The 11,685-nt window shown below is 37.5% G+C and overlaps 2 protein-coding genes and 1 long non-coding RNA gene across 3 annotated transcripts; 1 reads left to right on the plus strand and 2 right to left on the minus strand.

The window, feature by feature from the left end:
• The first annotated feature begins 169 nt into the window (after window positions 1-169).
• Window positions 170-8,292, plus strand: nab (NGFI-A-binding protein homolog). The gene is made up of 6 exons (XM_065309942.1): window positions 170-691; window positions 5,580-6,501; window positions 6,562-6,703; window positions 7,260-7,336; window positions 7,396-7,480; window positions 7,556-8,292. The coding sequence occupies exons 1-6, from the start codon at window positions 439-441 to the stop codon at window positions 7,748-7,750; spliced, it is 1,674 nt and encodes a 557-aa protein (XP_065166014.1). The 5' UTR covers window positions 170-438; the 3' UTR covers window positions 7,751-8,292.
• Window positions 7,129-7,472, minus strand: LOC135797540 (uncharacterized). The gene is made up of 2 exons (XR_010549571.1): window positions 7,382-7,472; window positions 7,129-7,329 (listed from the first exon to the last, which is right to left on the minus strand). It is a non-coding gene; the product is annotated as an uncharacterized lncRNA (long non-coding RNA).
• Window positions 7,935-11,161, minus strand: LOC135797538 (venom protease-like). The gene is made up of 5 exons (XM_065309957.1): window positions 10,772-11,161; window positions 9,202-9,733; window positions 8,948-9,108; window positions 8,450-8,551; window positions 7,935-8,379 (listed from the first exon to the last, which is right to left on the minus strand). Exons 1-5 carry the CDS (start codon window positions 10,830-10,832, stop codon window positions 8,063-8,065), a joined length of 1,173 nt encoding a protein of 390 aa, XP_065166029.1. The 5' UTR covers window positions 10,833-11,161; the 3' UTR covers window positions 7,935-8,062.
• Window positions 11,162-11,685: the final 524 nt, after the last annotated feature.

The following is an 11,685-nucleotide window of genomic DNA, read 5'->3' on the forward strand; positions in this document are numbered from 1 at the left end:
ATGGAAGATGATGACGAAGACAACAAAAAACATTTTTCAGGAAGGGTTGTCATGAAGCTCATTAAACGAAGGGCTGTGGAGGAAATAAAAAGAAACAACAGCTGAATAGAAAGAGATATGTATACCCTCACAGGTAAAAGAGTTGTATTTGTGCGATGGTAGATGTATAGCCAGGGCAGTGGGGCGAGTTTACGTCGCGGTGGGGAGGAGCGCCATGTGCTGTGTAAGTAGAAGCAAAGAAAAACAATACGGACATCTCGCGCCGCACGCCGCAGTGGCCAGGCGAATGCGAATGCATCCAGAAGCGATAGTGCATTCGTCGCATGCACTTCGTACACACAAACAACACAAACAACAAACGTGCACGCGTTTATTATTTAAATATAAAAATATTTAAATTAATAACTGTATAGTGTGTTTATTTGTGTGACTGAATAAATGGTGAACGAAATGGATAGCAATAGTAATCACAGTGAGCACAGCGTTGAGGAAGTGGTGCGCCGCGCCGCGACGCCAACTTCAACCACCACCAACGGACTCGCACGGCAATCGCCAAAGATAACCACGTCGACGTTGTTGACATCACCGCCGACTCCAGTAGCGCAGGCTACTGTTGCACTTGTACGCAACACGTCTTCACCGGCGAGTGTTATTTCACGGAAAGTTATGAGTAGGAATCATAATAATACATGTAAGTAAATATTAAATTTTAAATTTTAAGGTTATGTAGCGTTAAATATTGGTTATGTCAATGGCGTTGAATTTATTTTTATTTGTTTTTGTAAATATTTAATTCTCTGCACGTCCACAGCGTGATTTCTCGCGTTCTTTTTTAAATTTGTGTCGTAACCGATTCGATTGATCGCAATTTAAAGCAAAAACTCAACGCATAACTTTATAAAAACTCGCACAATCCAATGTCGTATAGGAGTATTGGTGTATTTAATAACAAGAGATAAAATTGCACGCAAGGCTTGTTTTTTTATCGCTAGAGTCAGCGAAACGATTTGAAGGGAAAATATTTTAACGTCCACTTTGAAAGCGCACTTCTTCAGCGCTTATAACGCCTATTACGATGCTATTAAAGTCTTGTTTATGTTGATATTTAAACATTTGCAACGCTTTTTGTTTTTCCACGTGTGCACGCGCGCGCGCGCGCAAGAAGTGGCGACTTTCTTGAGGCTTTCTTGGCTGTTATATAAGCATGTATTTAACGTCGCGAAAAACGGCGCCGGCAGGAACTCGCGGTGGAAGCGGCGAGCGTTTCGCAATAATCGCGCATTGTGCGCGCCGCGCGCCAGACTCGCAAGAAACACGCATCGGGAAGAAAAGGAGTCTAGAAGTAGAAGAAGTGCGCTGCGCAAAAAGCAACGCGATCTACTACAGGGACGGTAATTATTGCCTCGGTTTCAAACTCAAACCTTAAACCAACACTTAAAGTAAGTATCCCTTAGTAATTTGCGACAATAATTTCAGAGTTTATTACTGCGCTTGCTAGGATTTTTAAAATACCGATGGGAAAAAGTTTTATTGACTGGTTTTTCTTATATTGGTTCATGTTAGGTCAAATTTGATTAGGAAAATCATATTTTAAAGTAAATTTCTTATTATTAAGAACATTAAAATGGAAAAAATATTTATTTGGCTTTTTAGTTTAAATTTATGCTGTTTTTGATATTTATTAATTTTTTTTCTTTACAAATGAAGCAGAAAACGCGATATTTCATAACTTTCTCAGTTTTTAATGCGTTTTTACCAATTTTAACGGTTTAACCACACTTATTGTGCAATTAATAACCCGCCGGATGTAAATTATAAAGAAAAACCCGCGCAAAACATAATACTGCACATAATTAAAGAAATCTGCGAATAATTCAACGAATTACACGACTCTTATTCATTGGGGTGAGTCCACTTCGTCGATTGTACTCTCCTCAACCCATTGAAAAGAACAAAAACGTTTTAACGTACGAGTATTCATACACCAACACAACCTCAACCTTAAAAACACAATTTGTACAAAATGGCGGAGGTTTGCGTGGCGTCGTTTGTCCGTTTTTGGCAGTTGTTCTCCACAACTACGACCCTCAGTTCTCAACCCTCTGAAATTCATCAGCACCCTAGTAGAATCACACAACGGCGTTTTTTCAATCAGATTTTTTTCTTTGTACATTTTAACCAATCGTAGACGTTGGTTGTGTTTAGGTGGAGTCATCCCGAGGGTGACGATCGTCACCACCCAGAGATGTGTCCCCACTCGCCCAGAATCTCACCCCTAAGCACCTACCTACCCTTAATTTTTTCTACCTGCGTTTTAATTTATATACCTGCCATTTTTTTCAACAAGTGGTAAAAAAGCCTTCCATTTTTTTCGATGGACGTCACTTTTTCATGTTTTTTTCTGATTTTTTTTTGGGTAAGCGTGGCATAATGATTATCATGCATAAACATGACTATGCAAATCCTGACGCATCTTATTAGCTTATTTTTTTGGTTTTTAAATCTTGTGATGAGAATCTTTATGCCTCAAACTTCTCACTACAATTTTTTGTCATTTTTTTCGTTTAATAATTTTTTTATTGTTTGTGTTGTAAGAAAGATAAATTTAAAATCAATTCGACATCATTTGATTGTATTTCTCGGTATCGCCGCCAGCGCGCAAAAAACGCCACATTCGAACGCCGCTCGCCGGCAAAAAAAATCATCAACTTGTGGCGGAAAAAAACGCGCAGCCGTATTACGAATCGACGTACCGCGTGTTGTGACCAGTGTACAACTCTGTGCGCGACAAAAACGCAGGAGTCAATTACGCGGGAATATTTTAATACGTTCGTAATACGTTTGTTGGTAATAACAACTCATTGTTTTGCGCCGCCGCGCGCTGCTTTTTTCTCACCCGGACGCCAGAAGTTTGGACGGAAAAAGTCGTCGCGAGCCGGACCACTTTTTACTTATCTAGTCACAGCACACACACACAGTATATTTGTGTTTGTGTTTGTGTGTGTGTGTAAGTGAGCGGTGGTTTTTTTTTTCGGGCTGAGATCTTCGGATTTCAGTGCATATTATGCAGTCGCGAGTCGTCGCATGATCGTCGAATTTCAACTTTTTGTTTGTTCTTTGAGGCAGCGCCAAACAAACCGACGCAGGATGCATCAGCCTAGGATTTGGCAGCGAATTTTCGTCTTGGTGCCATTTCTAGGGCTTTTGCTTTTTTTCGTGAAAATTTTGAGTTACTACTTAATAACTCACGAAATAAATGTCCTACGGTAATTATTTTTACATAAATAAATTCTGTGCTTAATAGTGCATCTAATTGTGTAAACATTTTCAAAATTGAATGTTTATATTAAAAGTTGTTAACAAATTTGTAAAAATTTGTCAAATTTTACCAAACATTTTGGTTTTTCAGGTATAATTTTTTATATTTCAAATAAATATTGATGTTTATACTGTTAATTTACGCAGAATTAAATACTGAACAAATTTATGTAAAAATAATTATTGTTACACCGTTAGTTTGTGAGTAATTAATGAAAAACTAAACTAAAACAAGTATTTTTCTATTTTTAGCCGCTCGTTCTTCACTTTTGACTAAAACAAAAACTCTAACAACAAAAACACAAGTTTTATAGCATTGTTTATCTAATTCTCGAGACTTCTTTGTTGTTCGTTTAAAAATGCAACAAAAACACTGTCGTCATCTCGGATTTATTATTTAATTTGCAATAAAAATTAAATTATTCTAATTATGTAAATGTCGAAAATGTTGCTCTTGCACTAGCGGCGAGTCGGCAAGCCGAAGTAATTGTTGTTAGCTATTGTTAACTTTTTTCCAGCTGCAGTAGATAACGTGCGAAAAAAGTGCGTTTTTTGCGCGTTGAGTGGCGCAAGCCCGCGCAACCTTGACCTTTACCTCGAATTTCGAGTGTTGTCCTAGTGACTCGCAAACCGAACACGCGCACGACCAGCTGAACTCTATAAAAACGCTTTGCATTCATTAATATTATGAGATAATAATATAAATAAATCGTTAAACGTAAGAAAACATTAAAATAACAAACCTGACAACAGATTTTAACCTATTGTTAGGTAAGTAATGTCAAAATATGTGTGTTTGGTTGCCTATAGTAATAATAATATTCCATTGAAAGTTTTTGTTTAGTTCTCACGTGATTTAACATGAATCTATTTATCTCGTGTTCGTATTCAATGTGTACGCAAATAAAAAAATCTTTTGGAATCTTTAGTCTCATCGCGTTCCTCTCTCTTTGCTGCCTTAAAAAAATTTAATCCTTCCCCGCGCACGACTCACCTACTCACATCAAACCATTAAAGAAGATAAAAAACTAATAAAAGGTATTCCGTTGCTTGTCTGTTACGGAAAAAACCGAGCGGCCTCCGTGTGAACGTCGAAACGTCGTCGGGAAAAAAATTAAAAACCGAGCGCATAAAAAGTTCTGATTAAAAATAATTCCTACGAGCACAAAAAACACATCATCATCGCAACGCATCACGAGTTTGAGAAGTTCACGCAAGAAAAGAAAGGTTTGCTGATATTTTATGCAAGAATAACGCCGAATTAATATGCAAGGACACGTTATGTCAACATGACCGCATCTTTAATGCGTGTGGATGTGTTTGGGTGAACTACGGGTGGCCTACGAAACACGTCAAATGAAAAAAAATTGTACAAAAACCACTTGAAAAGCAAACTAAACCACTAGGTGAAGTTAAAGAGAAGAAGGGGTCACTTTTCGGGTTTATACTGGTCGGTTTTTTGTTGATTTGCATCTTGTGTCATAAATATGACCCTTTAGATTTATTCTCACGCTTGGAGACACAAACCGGAAGTCAGCAAACATTATATTAATTAATTTTACATAAAAAATTAAGTAAGTATCAAATTTTTGTTTTTACCAATTGTTTTGCCTAAAATTTAGTTTTAATTTAATTTGACAGGCTTTATTTCGGAAGTTACGTCTCGCGTGGCGTTTTCTCACGGTGGCCGCGACTAGGTGGCTAGTTTTTGTGACCGCAGTGATAAAAAAAAACACCGACGTGAAGTAGCGGCAGCCGCAGCGCACAAAAAACGCAATACCTGCTTGATGAGTTTTTTTGCTCGTCGCATTTTAATACTTTGTCGTGTAAGTCGTGCGGGGTACTCTAATGATATGCAAGAGGCTCTCGAAGGGTTCAAGCGAGGGTTACGCTAGAAAATATCTAAACATTTTGTTTATATTTTACATTGTGGGAGTTTACGTCTCGATACTAGACGAATGCTCACATTGCTCTCACATCCCTGACCCGCTGCACATTTATCGATTATCCTCATCGTTACCCATCGTCCTTTGTGGGTGGCGCGTGCATTCTTTTCCGAGTTCGCTTTCGGCTACAGATGACGCATTCGTCCCGCGTGTCTCGGCCAGCCGGGCATGCGCTCGTTCTTCTTCCGCCTGAGTTTTGTTTTCTTATTTTCGCACACACCCGCATCGATTGCGCCCTATATCCAACCGGAGGACAATAACCCACTAATTTTATCCTCAAACCACATAAATTTATAATATTTTATTTTGTTTCAGTGTTTCCAACATCATTCCCCAGTAATCTTGCAGAATTACAACTATTTCGCGTGATGCAAAACGCGTCGTTGTTGTATTACTACGACACATTACTGGAAATGGGTGGTGACGACGTGCAACAATTATGCGACGCCGGTGAAGAAGAGTTTTTAGAAATCATGTCACTTGTAGGCATGGCATCGAAACCCCTACACGTTCGCAGGTTTCAAAAATCTCTTCAGGAATGGGTTAATAATCCGATAAAATTCAAAACTCCTTTAACGCCTGGCGATGATTTTGAGCTAGAAAGAATCCCACAACAACAACCTGTCAATAGTATTAATAACCTGCCTAATGTAGGCAACCAACAGTACACATTTGAAGAAACAGCGCGGACATTATACGCAGCTAGCCCTGCAAGTCCTTCCTCTCAACCATGTCCCATCACGTCCAACAAGAGGCCTTACTCTCCGCTAGACGCACCTAATTCCTGCCCACCTTCATCCAGCTCCAGTCCTGGCAGTTGTACATCTTTACCTTTGTTATCCGGAACTTCCGGGAGTAATGTCACTCCAAGTCTGCCGGAATCTCACGTGGGAAAGCTGGCAGCAGCTGCGGAACGCCTTAGTAAACAATTACCTCAGTTCGAACCTAAACCACAGAATAACAAGAAGAAAATGTGTAAAGAACTTGAGCTGGTTATGTCTATGGCGGATAATGATCCAAGGAGAATGGACGAAATCAGGCGATACGCGGCCATCTATGGAAGATTTGACTGTAAACGTCGTCCTGAGAAACCGTTAACCTTACATGAAGTTTCTGTAAATGAAGCGGCTGCGCAAATTTGCCGATTTATTCCAGCGCTTTTAACACGGAGAGATGAGTTGTTTCCGCTTGCAAGACAAGTGGTCAAAGATTCAGGCTGTCATTATTCTAAAACTGGGTAAGTTTTTAATTAAAAATCAATTAAATTTTTGAAAACATTTAAAATTTTTGTTTTTAGAGCTGGATATACAATGTGTTTGCGTACAAGTCAATCGGACTTGGTTGACACATTGAACAATAGCAATAGCAAGGATTCCAGCAAGCGGCGCTTTGATGATGGCGGCTTTGAGGAGGATGCGCCGGCGCAGAAGCGACACCAGGTCAGCACCACGTCGCCTAGCAAAACGCGCGGTCTGTTGCCGCCGCCTTCACCACGCTCGCCTCTGCAATTAACCAAGCTCTGAAACCTCATCAACGCACGCGTTACGCACATTTCGCACGCTTCACACTTGATTACTTCTTGCGCACCGCATGGTCTTCATTTTTCTAATTGCGCAAACATTCCATAGATGACTCTCTTATCATAGCTGTAATTATCATTTTGACACACCGGAGAGCTTTTCAAGCTGTTTTCTGTGTCGGAAATTTAATTTATGTAATGTTTGCGCTGTAAACTATGTTTTTCTTGATTTTTTGTTGTTAACAAAGGTATAGTATGCTATTTTTAGGAATTTTTCCGAAATTAACATCGGCCAATTGTTGCGGACTTCAAGATGGGTGAGGATGTTAAAGAAATGGCGTGGTATTATTGCATTTCATGTTTGTCTGCTTCTATTTCATTACTAACATTGCATGGCATTATATAGCATGGAGATTATTTGTTCAAGTAGCAGGCGTAAGTCGATTGAAACTGTTTGCATTATTTTTGATTTCCAGGAATATTTAAATAATGCACGATCGTCGATACACTTCAGTGCTTCACTGCTGCATTCAAAGTCACATACATCTACCAGGTAATATAAAAATAAAAAAATATCGTATATTTGAATAATACTTACGTTTTTCTTTGTAGAATGTGTTCAATTGGCCCAGGGACAGATGACGAAGCTGAACTTCATTATTCCTTGAGTAATTCCTGTTCGAATTCTCCTCTTCAGGTTAATAATTTTAATTTCTGGTCTTATAATGAACTATAGGCAACTTTTTATACATGTAACCATATTTTTTTCAAGGAGAGTGAAAAAATTGACAGCGCAGACGCGTTAGAAGAAGAAGACGTGAAACTAATGCTCGACGCAACGGACACAAGTCGCGAGAAGTTCTCACCGCGTGTCCAGGTAATCGCCGCCTCCGGGGACAATATCATCGCAGTAGCAAACCCAGCGCTCGCCCTCTCACCAGCCATGCTCCCCTTGAGCACCATTTGACTGATTAAATGTAAGTCTTCACTCTCTGCGGCAGGCAATGAGATTGCAATATTCGTCAAACGAATCGACGCGCAACGGCTCATGCGCACAACTACACATACGTAGTAGTTGACTTGTGATTTATTTATATGTTGCGTAATTTGTAAGGAATATAAACGTTATTTTATTATAAATATCGATTACGAAAAATTAAACAAATTTATTATCGCCTAAGTATAAAATAAATAATTACGTGCGGATTGGAATGCGACGCAATGGTAATACATTTATTAAACAGATACAAACTTAACATAATAAAAAGCTGTCGCGAGATTATTGGATATTCTTTAAGATCCAATCGATGAATTGTGTAACACGTGTGTACACGCCAGGAAAACCCGGTTCAGCGCATCGATAGCCGTAAGAAACAACTCCAATTTGATATCGAAGAATTAGGTTACCAGTTAAATTCGCTACCATTAGGGGACCACCTGAGTCACCTTGGCAGGAATCTTTTTTACCATCATTGTAACCTGCGCAAATTATACGATCATCGATGATTGTTTTTGCTTTTGCAAAGGCATCTTTGCATTTCTGATTGGGCACAACGGGAAGTATAACTTTCTGAAGATGTGCTGCTGACGGGCCATCTATAAAAAGATAATTCAAAATGGCGTTATAGCTACATTTATGAAATAAATGTATTTTTAATAAACTTACTGAAATATACAGCTCCCCAACCGGAAACGATGGCTTGGCTGTTTTCATATGTGAGACTGCGTTGTGGTTCATCGAGTGGTAAACAAACAGGTATTACATATGCTAAAATTTCAAAAATCAATTAATAGTAGTAATAAAAAGTTGTATATTAAGTGCCAAGTGGTTAAACAGGGGTTTTTGTAACGAGATTGATTTTAATCAATTGAGTGTTTAACAACGTTTAGCCACGTGATGCTTACGGTATTTTTTCTACTTCCACTTTATTTCCTCGTTTAGTTGTTGTATTTGAATTTTTTATTTAAAAAAAAAATTCGCTTGCACACTACTGGGAAATCTAATGCGCAGGCGCAAGCTCCACCCCGCGATTAAAACACGTTAATAAAGTACTTTAGGCACGACATTGGCCTCCCGTGTTTAAAGTACCACTTTTTTGTGTTTCAAAACCGTGAAAAATGGCGGAAGTAGAAAAAGCGAATAAAATTTATATTTTATACATACAAAGAGTAACTGGATGCTCCAATGTCAAAATAGCAATGTCATTGACAAAAACAGTCGGTGAATATTCTTCATGTATCATTTTCTTAGCGATTGGTACATTCAGGGGCGTGGCACCATCGTCATCAGAGTACAGATCCAAGTCACCAACACGTACAACATATCTAAAACAAATTTAAAATAAATTTTAAATTAATATAAATTTTTGCATAATTAAATTTAAAATTTTAAAATTTAAATTTTAAAATCTAACTTACACATCTTTATTATGAATACAATGCGCAGCGGTAAGAACATGTCTATCCGTGATCAAGGTACCACCACATAACCACCTCGGTTGATTGGTCTTGCTATTGCGATAACCCAAAGAAACCATCCAGGGATACTCTTTGAGGTTAGCGGGCACACCTCCTACGACACGAGTGTTGGAATCCTTACTAACCCCACAATGCGGCGGGCGTAGTTTTGTGGCTAAGGTAGGTTCCCTGGTGTCTACCGGAGTAGTATCCGGTGGAAATTCAGTGAATACCGGAAGTATTTGGGGTGGTATCGTTGGATCAAAAACAGACCGCCGAGTTGTTGTTGTTGTTGTCGTGCGGAATTGTGATTCCAGTTGAGGGCAGCACACGAGCGGTGTGGTACCCTCGTATCCGCACGTGGATCGTCGAAGATAATTCTGCACCTCGGGGTTTTGGATTTGTGAGCGCAGCAGACGGATTAATCCATCACAACGTTTGATATTGATACAAACACCAGGATCATTTAGTGGTGTAGTGCAATAGTTATCATCTAAAAAATAAATTCAAGATTTTTATTGCAATTAATGCATAAATTAATCAAAGGTATAGTCAGTGTGTTAATGGATCTGAACTTGAACTATAATTCATTGAAACGTCATTGAAAAAACATTGAATGTGAAATGTGGCGAATGACGAATGAAATTGAAATTAAAATTTCAAATGGAAATCATCGAGGCCTCTACATGCTGATCCTTGGTAAGTATGAGTATGAGTACATTTATTAAATGCATGCTGCACGCGTCTACAATTATAATTTCTGGGTTTCCACCGAGTTTATTAACTACGCATGCATTTATTCATCGATTGCACTCATATTTAACTACTCATATTAATCTGTTTTTAATTCAATTGATTTCTAAGAATAAAAATATATTTTTGAGTTATTTGTTCATAGAGAAGGTACGTTGACCGGACGATAGTAATTTTCGGCAAACATTTCATGGTCTGTTAAAATTGGTTAAGCATTGACAGCGAACATTGGACTCGTCATCTAGTTTTCACATTACTCGTAAACCAAACATAAAATTAGGATTAATTAAATTTTTCACATTTTTTGCAAATATTTATTTCGGTAATAAAAAAATCTCACCTTGACTAAAACATAATTATAGTTAATTAAGTTGAGTTATTTTTGTATCGAGATCGGAAGAGTTTAAAACTACGGAAAATCCACGATAATTTGTCATTTTTATTATGTTTATTATCTCTTCTAGTTAATAAACATGTTTTGCGGTTAGTTTTGAATGAAGGGGTGATGTAGTTCGAGATAATTCAGATCAATTATCATTAATTATAGTGTAATTTGTAATTCACATCAAAAACAAACGTTTTGATATTTTTTAACAATTTTCAAGTTTTTACAAGTTTTTTTTTTATTGCGATTTACTCAAAAATGACGTCATGGTAAACAGAATAACAAAGATGTGATTTACAAATAGAGTAATTGTAGAGTAAACAATTAAATCAAATACTTATGCAAATTTCTCGCATTAAAAAACAGTTAATCCTCATTAAAAACTAGAAATACCTTGAGATAATGCATATCCAATGTTGAGAAGCAGGATAATCACCACACGATGTTGTAGCATTTTGTCGGACGATGTTAATCGCACTAAACAACTTAAGCACACTTGCGGCGATCGCCGGACGCAAACAAGTTTTAGTTTTGCGAAACACAATCTATTGCTACTAGATTTATTTCAAGTTCATCACTCACTATTTCGACACTTAAAAAATATTAACTTAATAATAATAATAATAATTTATTCACCAAGCAGATTTATCCATCTGCAGTGAATAGATTGTTTATGTTTTTAATTAATACTTGGAGATTATAGATTGTAATGTCGCGACCGGCGGTACGCAAATGAAGAGATAATGCGCACTGAGTGACCAGTGGCTCGCGACTGCGGGTTTTTAAATGTTCGCGGTGATCTAAGTTGGCGGCGGGCAGCGATGCGAATTCGTCGAATGCCGCGTTTGTTTCGCGGATGAACCGAACTTATAACTTACAAATTGGTTTCAAAACAGGTTATTTCGATTTTTGATTGAATCCGAGGTGTAAAAACAGTTTAAAATGTGATTTACGATTTATAGTTGCAGAAAATTATTATAATTGTTATATTATTGCTATCAGGGCAATAAAAATTAACATTTTTGTAGGTATAAGAGTTATTTTTTAGTAATACCGTTATATAGTGACGTCTAATCATTTTGTTATCAGGAGATATCAAATGGCAACTTGGTTGGACAATAATATCAAATTGAAAGAATATACAGTTATTTTATTTTTATTTTAGGTCATTAACTTTGAATTAAATAAGTTTTTGGGGCATAAAAATATAAAAAATCAACTTTCTCAAATATTTTTAGCTCTAAAGGTGTGAAAACTTCAATTTACATTGGTATAAAATTAAAATTCACCCTTGTATAAACAAAAAT

This window comes from Atheta coriaria, unplaced genomic scaffold (assembly GCF_025399875.1).
Source record: "Atheta coriaria isolate IRGN ID8LTWV9N9 unplaced genomic scaffold, Caltech_Dcor_3.1 hic_scaffold_8_pilon, whole genome shotgun sequence".
NCBI classification, from domain to species: Eukaryota; Metazoa; Arthropoda; class Insecta; order Coleoptera; family Staphylinidae; genus Dalotia; species Dalotia coriaria.